Source organism: Malaclemys terrapin, chromosome 10 (genome assembly GCF_027887155.1).
Source record: "Malaclemys terrapin pileata isolate rMalTer1 chromosome 10, rMalTer1.hap1, whole genome shotgun sequence".
NCBI classification, from domain to species: domain Eukaryota; kingdom Metazoa; phylum Chordata; order Testudines; family Emydidae; genus Malaclemys; species Malaclemys terrapin.
Window position 1 is genome coordinate 33041321 of NC_071514.1, and position 19500 is coordinate 33060820.

Genomic DNA, 19500 nt, shown 5'->3' on the forward strand with positions numbered 1-19500 from the left:
TGGATTCGTGACAACCTCCAACCACCAAGACAGATGGAAGGCCCACTGTAAAGTCTATCGCTGGGTGTGACTCTGTTACCCTGGAAGGAGTGGATTAAAGCATAACCTGGCCAGAAGGCCAAGCTGCAGGGAGAGAGACCACCGCAACGATCGAATGACTATTGGCAGGGGGTGCCATACACAGAGACTGCCACCATGCCTGGCCACAAGGAGGTGGCTCCTGAGGTGAATGAGCCACTTTGCAAGCAGGGACTTGAAATTTGGCAGGTGGGTCACACCCTGGGGTTGGCAATCTGTTTCCTTTGTGGTTTCCATGAGAAACAGCCCACATTTGGCCAAATTACTACCTTCCTGAAAATCTCAGTTCACACATGCTCAGTAGAGATTTTTTTTAAAGAATCTGGCAGCTAAATTCTCTTAAGAGTCCATCTGTACTTTCCATGCAACGTCTCCTCATAGGTCCTATTTACCCAGCTGACTGGGCAAGACCATCTTGACAGAGCTATTGAGTATGTTCTAGTACAGGGAGGCAGGACCTGAGAAGCACCTCCACTGGAATTGCTCCTCCCAACTGCCAGGAGCCTCTATGGTGTGGCATAGGAACTGAGAGAAGAGAGATTCTCTCCTGTGCTTCCAGTGCTCCTCCGTAGTGCCCAAGTAACTTCGTAGAATCAGCAGCCTAAATCAATGCAGAGAGGACAAGAACCAAAGTGGGGTACGGGAGAGAAGGAGAAGGCAGTTTGGACAAGGAGCCCAGGGTGGGGAGGGAGGAAGAAACAGGGAGATGGGTGTGAAGAAGACTGGGAGCCAGTGCGTGGGGTAACCAGGACTCTGACAGGGAGTTCAGGGACGAGGAGCCCCAAGGGTCAAACTGAAACAAGAAGCTGGGGTAACATGGGGAAGTGTGAAAGAGACCGGACAAACAGAAAAACTGAAGGAGATGAGACAGAAGGTCTGTGGCCAGTAGAGGAATACTCTCCTCCAGAACCTACAACAGAACTCAAGATTATATACACATGGAGGGATAGGTAAATATAAGATAACAATATTTCTATAGGTAATATTATATACCTGTCCCTCCATGTGTGCTCCCCAACTGATGAGGGATGCATCCATGGTCAAGGTCTTTGTTGGGAGCAGGGAGTTGAACGGTATTCATATAATGGATATGCGCACACACATTTTTTTGTCTGGGTTCCCATCAAGTAAGAGAGTACAAGAACCTCTGGGGAACCCTGACTAGCAGGTTGAATCTATGCTTGAACCAGGGTATACATAGTCTGTAACCAAGCCTTCATACATCGGACATGAAGCTCAGCTAACAGGATCACATAGGTGCTTGTGGCTATATGATCCAACAGTGCCAGGATTGTATGGACATCCTGAGGGTCATCGGGGTTCACTGTATGAGACTGATGGAGAGGAACTGGTCATCTGGTAAATATATCCTGGCAGTCACAGCATTCAACCTCATCCACAACTGTGGCTTCTAGGGTGGACTTTTTCAGGTTCACCCTGAATTCAGTCTGTCAAAGAGATCTAGAAGCTGCTTCTTACGTTTCACAGTAAGATTGTCCCTTAGGAGCCAATCCTCTAAGTAAAAGAATACTGTCGCTCCTTGTCAGCAGAAGTAACCTGCCAGCACTGATAGCACCTTGGTGAACATTCTTGGTGTTGCCCAGAATCCAAAGGGAAGAATCCTGTACTGACAGTGTTTGTTGTATGGTGAGCATGTGCAACCTGAAGGGCACTACACATAGGGACAATCACTCAGGAAAGAACTACTGATTCCAGAGATAAAGATCTAAAACCCAGTAAGTTTCAGGCCACAAGAAACTTCCTAGCCAGGGGGAAGGGGATTAAAGTGGTTGGAAGGGGCCCGAGTTGGTCCTTCCCTTTTTACCTTCAGCTTTACTCCTATGTGAAAGAGTGGGAAGTCAAATAAGGAAAGGAGTGGAAGCCTCCTTCCTTCTCTGTTCCCGATACAGCTATTATCTATAAAATACATTAATTGCACGGTTCTTCACACTTACCCATCAAGATAGATTTTTTAAAATAAAATACCCTTGATATGAGCTTCCTACTTTGCAAAAGCAAGCTACAAAAAGACAGCAGCTCATAAATACTATAACTGATATTCTTTCAGAAACATTTAGCATATTTGTGTTAGATCTACAGAAGTTGATAATAATGAGCAGTAATACTTAGGTCTTACAGGACAATACTACTGTTAACTAGAATTTCACTTACTTATGACCAGATATTATCTCTTGGATTTTAACTCTCCACACTCCCCGTTCTGCCTCATGTCACATATCTATACTATTAGGTGTCTTATTTTTCAAAATACATGTATCATTGTCAGGAACAGAACACACTTCAGAATCTAAGTACATTACATTTCAGAAATGTTGAAGCAATTTGTCTACATATGCTTCCTCTTCTGATATTTTTTAAAAATTTAAAATCTTTTTATGACACTCCCAGGTAGATTCTAGAAGAAACAGAAAATAAATCACCCTACAATATCATCCAAAACTCCATGCTATGTAAATAGACTAATTATTTTTCTTCAGTTTCTGCTTCTTTTATTAGTTCATTAAACTGAATATGGAGGATACCATTAAATTGTTTCATACATGTAGATAATGATTTTCTAGCACAGACCCAACTGTCAGTTCACTGTAGGTTTAGTTTGAATTTCATACCCGTAAAAAGCCTTTTCCTCCTTTGGCCAAACTGTCACCAAAGTCCTTTGGCTGGCGGCCCATCTCCTCTCTCCGTTTTTGCTGGTATTCTTTGTCCATAGTTATAGCAGCCAAGCCTTTTCCAACTGAACCAGTGATCCGAGATACCACCCCAGCTGCACCCCCTGTCAGCCAAGGAGAGATTAAGTCACATGGTTCCTTCTTAATATTTAAAAATGGACAAACCATAATGTACAATTTAAACAGCATGCAATTCAGAGAAATCTTTTGGTGCTAAAGTTAATATGATCATTTAGTAAAATCATCACACTAGAAACATGGAATACCACATTACCTTTCAAGCAACAGGCTCCAGTGTACAGGCATGAAACTTATTGTAGCAAAGGACAAATATTTCATATAGACCTGGCATGCCTTGAAACATTTTTAGCACAGTCAGGTTTCATCCTCTTACCTGAATTTTTCCAACAACTGATACAGTATTTAAAATAGATGCTTTAATAAATTAGCCAAAGCAATGGTTACTATCTTGGATATGTATCAGAAGGGGTAGCTGTGTTAGTCTGGATCTGTAAAAAGCAACAAAGAGTCCTGTGGCACCTTAAAGACTAACAGATATATTGGAGCATAAGCTTTCGTGGGTGAATACCCACTTCGTCAGACGCATGTACGTATTCACCCACGAAAGCTTATGCTCCAATACATCTGTTAGCCTTTAAGGTGCCACAGGACTCTTTGTTGCTTTTTATCTTGGATATACTATTCATGGTCTCCAAAAAATGTCTTCAAAGTCTAATACTTATCACTTGTTTATCATCCCAGCACTGACAATGCATTCTACATTTTCATAAATTAGCTGCCTTTTTCTCCATCATGCTGAAAACTAGGAATTCTCAGTTAATTGCGTTTACTATTAATAATCTGCAAATGAACAAAGCTCGTGTAGAATGAGTGGCAGACTTTATAACACCTAGCACAGAATCATAGAATTGCAGGACTGGAAGGGACTTTGATAGGTCATCTAGTCCAGTCCACTGCACCGAGACAGGACTAAATATTACCCAGATGATTATTCCTGACAGGTGTTTGTCTTATTCTTAAGAACCTCCAATGACAGAGATTCCACCACCACCCTAGGTAATATGTATCAGTGCTTAACCAACCTTATAGTTAGAAAGTTTTTCATAATGTCTAGCCTAAGCCTCCCTTGCTGCAGTTAAACCCCTTTACTTCGTGTTTTGTCCTTAGGGGTTAAGGAGAAGAATGTATTACCCTCCTTTTTATAACAACCTTTTACAAACCTATAACAACCTTCTGACTCTTCTGAGAGGGCTTTGATGGGGAACCTTCTCTCCTGAAGGTACTCAAAGACTTATGTCCCCCCTCAGTTTTCTCTTCTCCAGACTAAACAAACCCAATTTTTTCAATCTTTCCTCAAGGTCATATTTTCTAGACCTTATATCATTTTTGTTGCTCCCCCCGGCCTTTCTCCAATTTGTCTTCATCTTTCCCCAAGTTTAGTGTCCAGAACTGGACAGAATACTCCAGTTGAGGCCTTATCAGTGCTGAGTAAAGAGACTTGAAGTGAAACGATGTTCAGAGAATCCAATTTCTCCATAAGAATGAATGTAAATGGGGGGCTAGGTTCCAGGGAAAGATTTTTTTTTTGCCATACAGTACAGTATTATAGTTGGGAGGTGCCCCCGCCTTACCCCACACAGGCACAGCCCACTGGCACTGGAGACAATGAGGCAGGCAAGGTGGCTGAAGGTTGTAGGCTAGGAGAAGCACATTGCGCAGCAGCAGCGGCAGCTTCCCCTACTCTGCAAGTACCAGGGGCAGGGGGCTCAACCCTTGGCCCGCCCACGCCACCCCTTCCCCCAAGCCTGAACCCCACTCTTCTTTCCCTCTCCTCTTCCTCCTTTACTCCGCATGTCGCATCCTCGCTCCTCCCCCTTCCCTCCCGTCTCCTGCCTGCAGCAATCAGCTGGCTTGCAGCGTTTAGGGGGCAGGAGGGAGGGGGGAAGAGTGAGGCCATGGTGTGCAGGCTCCTCCTCCCTTCCCTGCTTCCCAGACACCGCAAACCAGATGATTGCCTTGGGCAGGAGGCAGGGGAGGGAGGGGGGAGGTGCGCCGTGTCCTCACTCCTCCCTCCCACCTCCCTTCTGCCTGCGGCAATCAGCTGGCTTGTGACTTTTGGGGGCAGGAGGGAGGGGGGAAGGAGCGAGGACTCAGCGTAGAGGCTCCCCACTCCCTCCCCGCCTCCTGCCCAAGGCAATCATCTGGTTTGCGGCGTTTGGGAGGCAGGGGAGGGAGGGGGAGCCAGCGCGCCGAGTCCTCGCTCCTCCCCTCTCCCTCCTGAATGCCGCAAGCCAGAGTTGATCACCGTGGGCAGCAGGCGCTGTGGGGAGCATAGAGGAACTGATGGGGGGCTGCCAGCTGTGGACAGAGCAGACACCCAAACATCGTTATAGTTAAGCATTGCACAACTTTAAATGGAGCATGTTCTGTAATTGAGCAGGGACGTAAGATCGAAACAACATTAAGCGAGAGGACGTTAAATGGGGAGTTACAGTATTCTTCTTTGACAGGGTAACAAGGTTGGTGGATAGGGAAGAAGCAGTAGATGTGGCATAGCTTGACTTTAGTGAGGCTTTTCATACTGTCTCACATGACCTTCTCATAAACAAAGCACGGAAGTATAGCCTAGATGAGCCTACTGTAAGGTGGGTGCACAACTGGTTGGAAAACTGTACTCCAGAGTAATTATCAATGGTTCATAGTCAAGCTAGAAAGATATATCAAGTGAGGTCCCATAAGTATCTGTCCTGAGTCAGGTTCTATTCAATATCTTCATAAACGATTTGGATAATGCCATAGAGAATACACTTTTATCAAGTTTGTGTACGATACCAAGCTCGGAGAGGTTGCAAGTGCTTTGGAGGACAAGATTATAATTCAAAATCATCTTGACAAACTGGAGAAATAGTCTGGAATTAAAAGGATGAAATTCAATAAGGAAAATGAAAAGTACTATGATAAGGAAGGAATAATCAGCAGCACAAATACAGAATGGGAAATGACTGCCTAGGAAAGAGTACTTTATTAAAATGGATCACAAACTAAATATGAGTTAACAATGTAAAACAGTTTCAAAAAGAGCAAACTTCATTCTGGGATGTATTAGCAGGACTGTTGTAAGTAAGGCACAAGAAGTGATTCTTCCACTTTACTCAGCACTGATAAGGCCTCAACTGGAGTATTCTGTCCAGTTCTGGACACCAAACTTGGGGAAAGATGAAGACAAATTGGAGAAAGGCTGGGGGGAGCAACAAAAATGATATAAGGTCTAGAAAATATGACCTTGAGGAAAGATTGAAAAAATTGGGTTTGTTTAGTCTGGAGAAGAGAAAACTGAGGGGGGACATAAGTCTTTGAGTATCTTCAGGAGAGAAGGTTCCCCATCAAAGCTCTCTCAGAAGAGGCAGAAGGTTGTTATAGGTTTGTAAAAGGTTGTTATAAAAAGGAGGGTGATACATTCTTCTCCTTAACCCCTAAGGACAAAACACGAAGTAAAGTGGCTTAAACTGCAGCAAGGGAGGTTTGACTTCTACACCATCAGAATTGTTTACTAAAAAAAGTTACAATTATCAGAGCCAGTCGCATTTTTCAGGAACATAACTACAACGTTAAGTGAGGAGTTACAGTATTAGGTTGGTTTGACAGGATTTGTTCTTGACAAATCCATGTTGACTGCTACTATCAGCTTATTATCGTCTAGGTGATTATGAACAGTTTGCTGGACTATTTGCGCCATTATCTTTCCATGTACCAAAGTTAAGCTGACTGGTCTATAATTTCCCTTACTCCCTTTTTTTAAAACAGGTAGGTACTATATTTGCCCTTTTCCAGTCCTCTGTGATATCTCCCATCCTCCATGAATTCTGAAAAATAATTGTTAATAGCTCAGAGATCTCTTCAGCCAGTGTTTTCTAGCACAGCTTCTGCCATGATTCCCATGATTAGTGTTTTGAAAATGCTTCTCAACCAAATTAAAATAGCAAAAACTCTGCAAAGACATTTGGTCATACAGTACAAGAACTAGGTTAATAAGTACTTTTGTCAATGACAAAGGTACATGATACATACCTACTGTGTGACCAAGAAGACTCTTTACACCAATCACAAAGCCCTCAGCAAATTCTTCAGGTCCTTGAACAGCCCCCTAAAGATGAAATTTACTACAAATTAAAATACAGAGAGAGAGAGAGAGAGAGAGAGAGAGAGAGAGAAAAGCCTCTCTTCATCCTACAGCTCTTCAAGAATCAAATGGCAACTGCTGTGCATTAGAAAATGTCCGTTCATTTAGGGTATGTCTACACGGTGATAAACCCATAGCACTGAGTCTCAGAGCCCAGGTCAGCTGATGGGGCTCACGGGACTCAGGCTTCAGGGCTAAAAATAGCAGTGTAGACGTTTAAGTTTGGGCTAGAGCCCAAGCTCTGAGATCCTCCCCCCTTGCAGGGTCTCAGAACCTGAGTTCCATCCCGAGCCAAAACATCTATACTACAATATCATAGCCCCCATGCCCAGCAAGGCACAGTTAGCTAACCCGGGCCAACCGCAGCCATCCTATGCATCTTCTATTGTGGTATAGACATACCCTTTAACAAGACATTTCTTCAAGTAGCAAGTGTCACAATTTCCCAATTCTTCATCAGGTTCCAAAATACTTTTAGCAACCTATAGTTAACTGACTAATACAGTGACCTAAAAGAAGAAATCATACCTGGAAAGGCTCATAGAAGAAAGCTTCAACACCCTCAGACAAACCTCTGATTAAGCCAAATGGATTTCCCAGGACATCTAAACCCAGTACAAGAACATACATCTGCTTCAAGAACTAAATGAAGAACAAAAGTGGACATAGTACATATCAGCTCTTGTTTAACACTACACCCAAGTTAGAATTAAAAATCTATATAACATAGCTTTTTAAATCTTTCAAGCACAAGTAAGATGGTATTAAAACAGTGGCTTAGCAGAAGTACTGCGTAATGCTATAGACCAGGATAAAAGCACTACATGGGCACAGGAGTAAGTATGCTCTGTTTGAGTGATTGTGAAAGGGTCTGGCTATGACAAAAGATGCGGCACATGTACAAGTAGCTCTATTAGAATGTCATGGTGGATGATGAGTCTAGTACTGTATTGACATAGGTGGGCAAAAGAAAAAGCAGGAACTGTTGAAACTGAAATCCATTTGAAGTAGAGGTAATTCAGGTTTAGATGCTTTGCCACAAAAATGACTATGAACAATGGATTTGTAAAATTAATAGTTTATACCCAAATAAACTATTTCACAAAAGCTTCACATTCCAGGCAGGTATATTTATCCTAAAAATATATATTTAAAAAGTAGAATTCACTGAATGAACTTACTTGTTCACTATAATGTGTAACAACTCTCCTTATTAGCTCGTCTCTCCTGTAAAACTGATACTTAATTTCAAAGAAAGCAAGTCTGAAAGACAAATAGGAACTTTTAATAACTGAAAAAAAATCTTTTATGGACTTAGTAACTAGAGATTAGTATTAGAGTATTTAACTAACCTATACCTTTCTATTGTGCATTATTCAGTAATGCAGTTAGAGCACTACTTTATACATTTGTAGGGAGCAAAGGATACCAAGAGATGCAGTGCCAGGATTTAGACCAATTAGATACCCTTCCTTTCCCATTCATCTCCTTCCCACGAGGAGCTCAAGTCCGCTTTTAAAAATAACACACATACTTTACATGCATGTCACCTTACTTGGTTAGAGAGCAATTAAATTCATTCTAAATCGTTAAATCAGACCAATCATTTACTGACTACTGCTGAAGAACTGAAATACCTGCAAGAATTCACTAACTCTATTTACAAATTTAACAGTCAAAATCCATTAGCCAGAAGTATCAGCTTACTTAAATATAAGATCATCCACATCAGTCAGAGTAGCCCCAATACTTTTCAATAGCAAGTTGATCGAATGAATAGCGATCATTTCTTTTTTGTCCTTATCTGATTCTTCTCCACCTGAACCCAAAGACAGACTCAAATGCAACTACAAGACAAAAATATTTGTAACGAGTGAAATCAACAGGTATATATGAAATCCAACAATCATGTTTGTAAATTATTTATATTTGACTTGGTTTTTAAAAATTGCACTACTTTAACAGTTACACCTGCAATGCGCTTAAAAAATAGTGATCAAGTTCCCTTAATAGCTCTTTTATTCACCCATGTGTAGAGCCATGCATGGATACAAAATTTGGATCCGCATCCATCTGCAAGCTGGAAACATGGTTCGTGGATATCTGTGGCTATCTGTGGATTTGCAGGGCTCTACCATGTGCACAGAGCACAGTAAAACGCAAACAAAATCCTCTGTTCATAAAAATCGTGAGAATAACGCCAAAGTTTATTCATAAGTCATGATGACATCAATCAAGTTCACTGACAGAAAAGAATGTGGAATATAAGTGACTCATTTGGGTCCTGATGGAAATTAGTATTGGCAAAAAAGGCTTGTATTTTAACTATCCTGAATTCTTCTCTGGAACTACACATTTCACAGTGTTGGCAATATGTGATCTCAGTTCTGAGTCTCTTCAGGCAAACAATGGTTACCTTTCATAACTGTTGTTCTTTGAGATGTGTTGCTCGTGTCCATTCCGTTCTAGGTGTGCGCGCGCCCACGTGCACAGTTGTCGGAAACTTTTGCCTTAAGGTTGTTTGTGGCGCCCCCTTGAGTGCTGTGCTCACGCATCAGTATATTAGGCACCACCAACCTTATGCCCTCTCAGTTCCTTCTTGCCGACAGCTCCGACAGAGATAGGAGGGTGAGTAATGGAATGGACATGAGCAACACATCTCGAAGAACAATAGTTATGAAAGGTAACCGTTTTTTCTTCTTCGAGTGCTTGGTCACATCGATTCCATTCTAGCATTCTCAAGCAGTATCTAGGGAGGTGAGCTCAGAGTTCACAGTTTCATGGCTTGCAGTACTGCCCTACCAAAGCAAGCATCGTCCCGGGCCTGCTGGGTCAGTGCGTAGAGGGACGTAAACGTATGGACAGACGACCAGGTGGCCACCATGCAGATGCCCTGGATAGGTACCTGGGCTGCCAAAGTGGCCTGTGCTCTGGTCAAGTGGGCAGTGACAACCGCCAGGGGCAACACCTTCGCTTGATTGTAGCAGAAGCGAATGCAGGCAGCGATCCAAGAAGAAATTGTTTGGGCAGATACAGGGTGTCCTTTCATCCTGTCAGCCACCGTGATGAACAATTTTGTAGACTTAAGTAAATGTCCTGGCTTGAATGAAATTGAGACACCATCTTGGGAAGGAAAGCCAGGTGTGGTCTCCGCTTTCCATTGTCCTTGTAGAAAACCGTATAAGGCGGCTCCAAAGTGAGTGCCCGAATTTCCAAGACTCGATGGGCCGAAGTCACCGCAACCAGGAACGCAATCTTCCAGGACAAGAGAAGGAGAGAACAGGAAGCCAAAGGCTTGAAAGGGGACCCCGTGAGCCATTACAGCACCAAGTTCAAGTCCCTCGAAGGAACGGGATCCTTGACGTGCGGGTAGAGGCGCTAAAGGACCTTGAGGAATCTGGCAGTCATGTCCTGGCCGAAGACTGACCTGCCCTTGAGCAGTGGATGGAACGCCAAGATGGCTGCCAGATGGATCTTGATCGATGAAAGGGACAAACCCTGGAGCTTGAGATGCAGAAGGTATTCCAGAATGAGCTGCAACGAGGCCCGCTCAGACTGGACACCTTTTTCTGAGGTCCAAAAAGTGAACAGCTTCCACTTAGCCAGGTAGGTCGCTCTGGTAGAGGGCTTTCTACTTCCCAACAGGATCTGCTAAACCTCTGCCAAGCACTGCTGTCCCACTCATTCAACCACACAACAGCCAAACCATCAGGTGCAGCGCTGCCAGGTTCGGTGGCAGAAGACTGCCGTGATTTTGGGACAGCAACTCCGGCCCAAGAGGCAACTGCAACGGAGTTGCCACCGAAAGGTCCAGCAGCGTGCTGTCCCAGTGCTAGCACAGCCAGGCTGATGCTATGAGGATCACCTTTGCTCTGTGCTGCTTGATCTTCATAAGGACCCTGGGGAGCAACAGCACTGGAGGAAAGGCATACATCAGAGCCCCCGACCACAGGAGTAGAAAAGCATCCAACAAGGGCCCCCTGTCCAAGCCTCTCATCGATCAAAAGACATGTCATTTCCTAATCTGTCTGGTTACGAACAGGTCCACTTGGGGAGTTCCCCACTTACAGAAGATTAAACTGACCACCTGGCGAGACAAGATGATTCTGCTGAGGCAATCTGCCAAGGCATTCTTGGCCCCTGGAAGGTGCGCTGCAATGAGACATATACCGTACTGCAGACAGAGGTCCCAGAGCCTGAGGGCTTCTTGACAGAGGGCTGTCGACCTGGATCTGCCTTGCTTGTTGATATAGAACACAGCGGCCTTGTTGTCTATAAGGACCTGAACCACTTTGCCCAGTATATTAGGTAGGAAGGCTTGGCAGGCCAGACCAGGTGCACCGCCCTGAATTCCCTGATGTCGATATGCAAGTAGTGATCGTGACTGGACCAATGACCTTGCCAGCCAGGACTCTAACTTAACACTACAAAGACTAGCTAACTAACTACTATTAACTATACACAGATTAGGTAGAACAAAGGACTATGAAGAACCACTAATGCTCTTGCTAAAGGCAAGATGAGGCACTCCAACCGTCATGAGCAGTAAGAAGGAACTGAGAGGGCGAAGGGTCGCCGGCGCCTAATATACTGACGCATGAGCGCAGCACTCAAGGGGGCACCACAGCCGACCCTACAGATACCGCTAAGGCAAAAGTCTCTGACAACTGTGCACGCGGGCGTGCATACACCTAGAATGGAATCAAAATGAGGAAGCACTCGAAGAAGAACTACCTGTTTAGCAAGTAGGGGGACTCTTCAAAATTTCTCTACCATAGCAGGGAGCAACATAACAGAGAGCCTTCTCTATCCATATTCATTCTCTCAACTATATTGAGAAACTGCTTACTGCATCAACCTTATTGTGGGGTTTCTTAGTATCTCTCCTTGCTTAAGTTTTGGTTTTGTTTCCTCCCCCCTCCCCCCAACTGCTCACCTTAGTCAATTTCTGAGCCTCGCTACCATCCAGGTTTTTTGCATACTTGGACCTGCCACGCTAGTTGGTGGAAAGAAAAAACAGCCCTTCTTCCCCAAAATTACAGACCCTTAAGATAGAGCTCCAAAAGGCCAAAAAGCATAGCCATCTCCAATGAAATTCAACAGGTATATAACCAAATTCCACAAGTAGCGCCAAAGAGTTAATGAAAGTACAGTCAAATTCCACCATTTTATTGTGGGCCTCATGATATTTAGTGTTTTTTTAAACTCTGTCCTGAAGTTATGTGATTGTTACAATCACTAGTTTAATTTGGGAGAAGGGAGAGAAGAGGAAGCACAACTAGAGCTTAGAATGTAACCCAAATACACCCTAAAGATTCAGAAATAAGGCCCAGTAAGAAGAAATCAAGATCTTTTATTATTTTTTCAATGTAACAATTTTAAGCCATTTATATTCTGGGGGGCATGATTCATGATTTTTGAATACTTGAGGTTGTAATACTATAAAAAACAAAAGTGTAATTCTTTACAAAAGCTGTGGTTCCTCTAAGCCAGTGTTTCCCAAACTTGGGATGCCGCTTGTGTAGGGAAAGCCCCTGGCGGGCCAGGCCGGTTTGTTTACCTGCCGGGTCCGCAGGTTCGGCTGATCGCGGCTCCCAGTGGCCACGGTTTGCCGCTCCATGCCAACGGGAGCTGCTGGAAGTGGCGGCCAGGATGTCCCTTGGCCCATGCCGCTTCCAGCAGCTCCCAATGGCCTGGAGTGGCGAACCGCGGCCAGTGGGAGCCGCGATCGGCCGAACCTGCGGACGGGGCAGGTAAACAAACCGGCCTGCCAGGGGCTTTCCCTACACATGCGGTGTCCCAAGTTTGGGAAACACTACTCTAAGCAATTAACTCATTACTGCAGAGGAAGAATACTACAGGTTGATGCAGAACTAGACTACAACCATCAGTGAGCTTTCTTCCCTTACTGTGACTGGAATAAAAAGGTAAACAAAAGAAATGAAAGAGAGGACATTAAGTATAACGAAAGATTAATGCTTTTTATTCAGATTGTTCACATCTGTTAAAAAGGTGAACATTTTCACCATTATATATGTTAGTATTTTTATATTCTTTCTAGTTTTGACATCCATATGACATCCATTATAGCCTTCTGTTTAGACAGTTATTATTATTAAGTGCAGAAGGAACATAAAACAAATATTTGTTGATGATTCCTAGATCAACTGAGAAACATTTCCACCAAGTATTGAAAATCTGACAAGTCACAGATTCCTGCAGGGTCATATTACTGTAAACGAAAGGCTAGAAAATAGTTATTTAATCCAATCAATGTGAATGGCTAGTTAAACATGATAAAGAAATTAGGAGATACTATTTAAGGTTTTTGCTTCTCTGAAGTATTTTCCTCTACAACATACCTTAATTGGAGAAATATGGAAGTGCTCAAAGAAACTGAGGGTTGACATATCAGTTAAGGAAGATTCCATCAATTCAGCATTAAGAGCATCTACGTCTTGCTGAATTAACTTTGTCTGTTTGTAAAAAAGAAAATTTTAAATCAAAACTCTGGTTTCCTCAATGTCAACCTGAATTCAAAATGGAAAAGAAAAAAAAAAAGCTATGGGATCAAAGAAATGTAAAAGTAAAATAATTACACAATTGCTTAGATAGCTGTAGCAGAGATGTCCTCCAAATACACAAGTACAGTAGAATAATTATCCATCATATACTAAATTGTGATAACTATGCTCATTCCTTCCTTATTCAAAGAAGTGCAAACTAATACTTTCTAGATGACCTATTACACACGTTTTTCTTTTGATGGGTAAATTTTCTTGATTTGATGACAAATATAACTTCTCACATTTATTCCATCTCACTCAAGATTTTTCTGTCATTCTTTAGTTTTTTATTACTTTATTCATTGAGATGGAGTGCTGAGAACTACAAATTATAAACCCTTATGATTTCCATGAAGTCCTTGTTCACCTAAAGCTTTTTTCCCCTCAATTAGAGAGGGCCTTCAGTTCCACCTGGAAATAAGAAACTTTATGGGTTTGAACATTTCATTTCAAAACCAGTTTGTAGGAGCTACTCTCACACAGAAATTATGGGGGATCTTTTTATTTCTGAAGATGTATAGATGATAAAAAAATATCCTGTCTTATACTGCACAACTAGCACCTGCTGCTCCCTTAGGAAGAAATGGAATGAGTATGCATACTTTACAGCAAAATGATGGGGTCTAAATTAGTGGTTACCACTCAAGAGAGAGAGATCTTGGCGTCATTGTGGATAGTTCTCTGAAAACACCCACTCAATGTGCAGACGCAAGTCAAAAAAGCTAACACAATGTTGGGAATCATTAAAAAAGGGATAGATAAGACAGAAAATATCATATTGCCTCTATATAAATCCATGGTACACCTTCATCTTGAATACTGTGTGCAGATGTGGTCGCCCCATCTCAAAAGAGATATATTGGAATTGGAAAAGATTCAGAAAAGGGCAACAAAAATTATTAGGGGTATGGAACGGCTTCTGTATGAAGAGAGATTGATAAGATTGGGACTTTTCAGCTTGGAAAGGAGACGACTAAGGGGGGAAATGATAGTGGTCTATAAAATCATGACTGGTGTAGAGAAAGTAAATAAAGAAGTGTTATTTACTCCTTCTCATAACACAAGAACTAGGGGTCACCAAATGAAATTAATAGGCAGGAGGTTTCAAACAAACAAACAGAAGTATTTCTTAACACAACGCAGTCAACCTGTGGAACTCCTTGCCAGAAGATGTTTGTGAAGGCCAAAACAATAACAGGGTTTAAAAAAAGCACTAGATTAATTCATGGAGGATAGGTCCATCAATGGTTATGAGCCAGGATGGGCACGTATGGTGTCCCTAGCCTGTTTGCTACAAGCTGGGAATGGGTGACAAGGGATGGATCACTTGATGATTACCTATTCTGTTCATTCCCACTGGGGCACCTGGCATTGGCCACTGTCAGAAGACAGGATACTGGGCTAGATGGCCCTTTGGTGTGACCCAGTATGGCCATTCTTGCGTTCAATCTGACAGTCAATTAAAATGGGAACTATTAACAGGTTCAATTAAAGATACTCTATATGTAAGTTAACTGTGCATTTTTTCATTAGCCCTATAAAATAATTGTATGTATCCTACTGCAATCTTGGCCCCCAGCACCTTGTAGCCATGAGATCCACAAGTTGAATGTGCATTGTTCAAACAAGTGTTTTAACATTTCTTATGAATAGTAGTTACCCAAACACTGACAAGCTACTACTACTAGGAGCCCACACAAACTAATAGAGGGCCCAATTCTATACTTCAATTTGAGAATATATATTTTTCCCCAACTGTCTGAGCATTCAACTGGTAGTCATTTTACAGTTTGGAAGATGCTTTCCATTTGTTTTAAATTTGATTTTCAAAATATCTAATTCACATGGTAATAAATCAAACCTGTTTTAGCAAAATAAATACTTTTTTCCTAAACACACATTACCCTTTGCCTTTCAGCTTCTGGATCAGTAGATGGGGTGAAAAGCCCAATAAGTGCTCCTAGAAACCCCTGATCCAATTTCAATGCCATCTCCTGGATAAGAACCATGAAATATCTAAGAAAAGATAAAAGGAAAAATATGGTGACTGACTTTTGCATACTTATAATCACAGATCATCTTATAGATACAGATTTAAATTAACAACCACATGCTGGGTATTAAGTGTTCAAGCTCATAACAATATTTTAATGCTCTGATTAGAGTATTAAAAGCATCAGTTTATAGTTGGAGGGGCCTAACAGAAAGACATCTGAAGAGTTCTGCTATTAATAATAGGCTGCAATTCAACACAGAAAAGGCACAATACATTAATAATCTAATCTATTTAGGGTTTATCCTAATAATTAACTGGAATTTCATACATTACAATACAATTGCTTCATGAAATACATTCTGAGAAAGTAGTAAAGGTCATGGGATAAGTGGCTTCAGATCCTTAAACTCTGATTCTGACCACTGTAAAACTCCCATGTAAACTGCCCATTTACCTGGGTGGTCACCATGATTTGTCAGCTTCTGCGGGGGGAAAACTGCATTTACAACACAAATGTTCTCTGAATGTGTTTTTGTATCTAATCAAACTGGCTTATGCTGAGACTTGTTTTAGTACTTGGATTGGAAGACTTGGTACGCTAATTGCATCTTAGCATACAATGGTACAGGCTCAAAGCAGTGGTTCTCAAACTGGGGCCGACGCTTGTGTAGGGAAAGCCCCTGGCGGGCCAGGACGGTTTGTTTACCTGCCGGGTCTGCAGGTTCGGCCGATCGCGGCTCCCACTGGCCGTGGTTCGCCACTCCAGACCAATGGGGGCTGCGGGAAGCAGCGCGGGACAAGGGATTTGCTGGCCACCGCTTCCCACAGCCCCCATTGGCCTGGAGTGGCGAACCACGGCCAGTGGGAGCTGCGATCGGCCGAACCTGCAGACCCGGCAGGCAAACTAACTGGCCCGGCCCACCAGGGGCTTTCCTTACACAAGCAGCGGCCCCGGTTTGAGAACCACTGGGCTCAAAGTATTAGCTCCACAGGTATTAACATTTCTAAAGCAAGGTATAATATGCTTTTACTTACTTGAACTGCAGTACTTTACTGTACTCATTGAATCTAGTGATGATGCTGATATCTATGAATGGTTTTGGCTCTAATAAAAAAAGTGCAAATTAGTTTTATAATGGATTCCATTCTGCAGTTAAATCAAAATATTTAATGTCATGGCTAACTAATTTTAGATTACTCTTGCATTTACTTACCTGAATCCAAAGCTATTGACTTGGGAGGGGCTACAGGGTGAAACACAACTGGGAACATTGGACCAGGTAACTGGTTATCAACCTGAAACAAAGTCATATCAGATGAGCAATATTTTAGTGAGAGTAAGATTTATAAAGGATTCCTTGGCTTCGGGTGGCTTAAGCAGCTTAGGTATAGAACGATGTTTTGGAGTAAAAGTTGTCATTTGCAATCTTATTTTGTGTTTACCCTGATATCTGAAGCCTTGCTAGCACCTGTTTATCAAGAACAGTTAGGACCAACAGAATAACAGTTGTGATTGGAAGTGTGCAAATAAGCTTTCAAATTTCAGCACAGGCAGGGGTTTAGGTACTATTAAAAACACTCTGACTGTTTGTTGTTGTTTTATATTTTAAATAGTGAGGGGCCATATCTTGCAGTCCTTACTTACAAGCCTTACTTACAGGCTCCCACTAAAATCAACTCCCCTTTATTTCAAAGGGATTTAAAAAAAAAAAAAGGTTTTACAGGATTTGGCTCAAATCAAATAAGATGGTCTCTGTAAACTCCACTTTCAACAGCCTAGTCACATGCCCCATTCCATACATAGGCCTTACGTTATGATTTGAGATTCCAACTAAATGTGGCATACAATGAATACTTGGTACCATATTGTATTACTCCTCCAAGTACGAAGTGCTGATGCGAACACGAAGCTATAAATGACTGAAGTGACATTATAAGAAGCTAAGAGAGCTTGGTAGACAGATAAATTTCTTAAAATTTCTCAAATGGACTGAACTTTTTAGGTTTGTAAGGTTTTTATATAATTAGGCAAATAAAAAGAAATGGAATATAAAAACACTTTCAGTTGTGGCCTTGAGTCAAGTAACAGGATTTGGAAAAAAATATCCAGTTATGAGGAACATAGCTGGTTATTTAAAGAGAGGTTCTTTGCAGAAGTATTAATACTGGAATACCACAAGTTTTCTTCCTCCACAAACTCCTATTTCTCATTCTTTAAGAAAGTATTATCTACCCTTCAGAGAACGATTTTAGCAAATATTCTCCCTTTCTTCTTTTGACTGAAGAACATTAGAATCTGCTAAGCTTGTATGTAATCAGAATCTACAAGTCAAATGTAATAGCTTTATTTCCACTTTAAGAGCACTTCAGAAGATTTACCTTTGGTGCTGAATTCATGGCAGTGCATGAATGGGTATGCAATTACAATTACAGGGAGTGGCGAAGGGGAGACCTAGACGCTCAAGTTTTACAATGGAAATGTTCTTACTGTACAAGTATTGCTTCAGACTTCCAATACACTGAAGAACCCAAACCTTCCAACTATTACTACCAAGAACAGCAATTTCTATGTTGACTGCTCACAGTAGTAAACACCATGCCAGGTAATTCTTGTAGGATTGGACTCTGAACCTCTAGGTACAGCACAGAGAGTAAGGGACATCTCATAACTAAATGCAAAATACACAACAATTTAAATGCTGACAACGTTTATAATTATTTTCTCTGCCACAACAAGATTTCCATCATGACCTCAATTATAACGTCTCCCACTTGTCTTTATTCTGTACTATAGATTGCTTACCGACACCACCTGTGAAATTCTGGGATACAGTAAAGTCCTGTAGCATGTCTTTAAGGTCATCTAAGCTGATGAAGCAAAGCTAACAGTGAGGTCCAGATCAAAGGATTATTCACCACAAATACCTTGTGGCCCCTTCTTATTTTACCACAAGAGGACTGTCAGCTTCAGATGATCTCACCTGCTGTGGAATTGATCTCAACGCTTACTAGCAATTCTTGTTCAGCCTACAGTGAATAATAAAAATGATACCTGAAGCCAATTCAACTGTGCCCGTAAGCTTCTTTGGTGAGGAGACTGTTTGAACTCAACATGAATGCCTGATAGGAAGTTTCGTCGAATACTGCATTTGATTGGGAGGCGCATTTTCATTGGCATCTTACAAAAATTCACCTAGAAACACATAATACATTTTAGCTCCATTTGGCTAATATTATTGCTCTTAGATTTCATTAAACTGTCCTTGGACTAGACGTGAATGGGCGTTCATCAATTAAAAGAAAGTACATTAATATTAAAAAAATTGAATTTCCAGAACTTTATCGCTGTTGCATAATAGAATGGTTATTGAACTGGACGTACACAAGCCAACACTGAATTTTTCTTTTTCTTTTCTTTTCCTTATAAAGGAGGAAAGAAAACCAGATCTTATTTTGTTACTTTTGGTGCATATCTTTAGTTTGTTGAATGGAGAAGTTGGGAGCAATCTTATCCCAATTTAAGGTATCATTAACATTTTTAGTCAACAGAATTAAAGATAACTAGGAGTCCGGTGGTACCTTAAAGACTAACAAATTTATTTGGGCATAAGCTTTCGTGGGTAAAAAAACCACTTCTTCAGATGCATGGAGTGAAAATTGCAGATGCAGGCATTATTTTACCTCTGAGGTTGCACCCTATAATGCTTTATAGAAATATGCTTATGAATGTAAATATGACATAACTGGAATATGTTTTATGCTACATATGCCATGTAACATATCTCTGCAAAGGTTATGATCTACTGAATATATTCATCCTATTTGTATGCATGTATCATTTTTGTGTTCGAAGTTATGAATACTGGCTGTGTACTTATTTGATTTTAAGTAACCTCAGTGAAGCATTTGGTCAGCTTCTTGAGAAAAAGACTATTCTCAGTAAGTGCCCAATCAAGAAACACTTAAGCT

At 41.6% G+C, this 19500-nt stretch overlaps 1 protein-coding gene across 2 annotated transcripts in view; it reads right to left on the bottom strand.

Annotated features, from left to right (window-relative positions):
- VPS13C (vacuolar protein sorting 13 homolog C) overlaps positions 1-19500 on the bottom strand; it is a 209898-nt gene that overhangs the window by 24641 nt on the left and 165757 nt on the right. For both annotated transcript variants that reach the window (XM_054042704.1, XM_054042705.1), the window contains exons 67-76: positions 18584-18724; positions 16746-16827; positions 16567-16636; positions 15440-15551; positions 13332-13445; positions 8677-8816; positions 8151-8232; positions 7498-7611; positions 6858-6933; positions 2709-2872 (exon numbers count right to left, since the gene is read on the bottom strand). In XM_054042704.1, the coding sequence (XP_053898679.1) occupies positions 2709-2872; positions 6858-6933; positions 7498-7611; positions 8151-8232; positions 8677-8816; positions 13332-13445; positions 15440-15551; positions 16567-16636; positions 16746-16827; positions 18584-18724 (1095 nt within the window). The remainder of the gene's footprint in view (positions 1-2708; positions 2873-6857; positions 6934-7497; positions 7612-8150; positions 8233-8676; positions 8817-13331; positions 13446-15439; positions 15552-16566; positions 16637-16745; positions 16828-18583; positions 18725-19500) is intronic.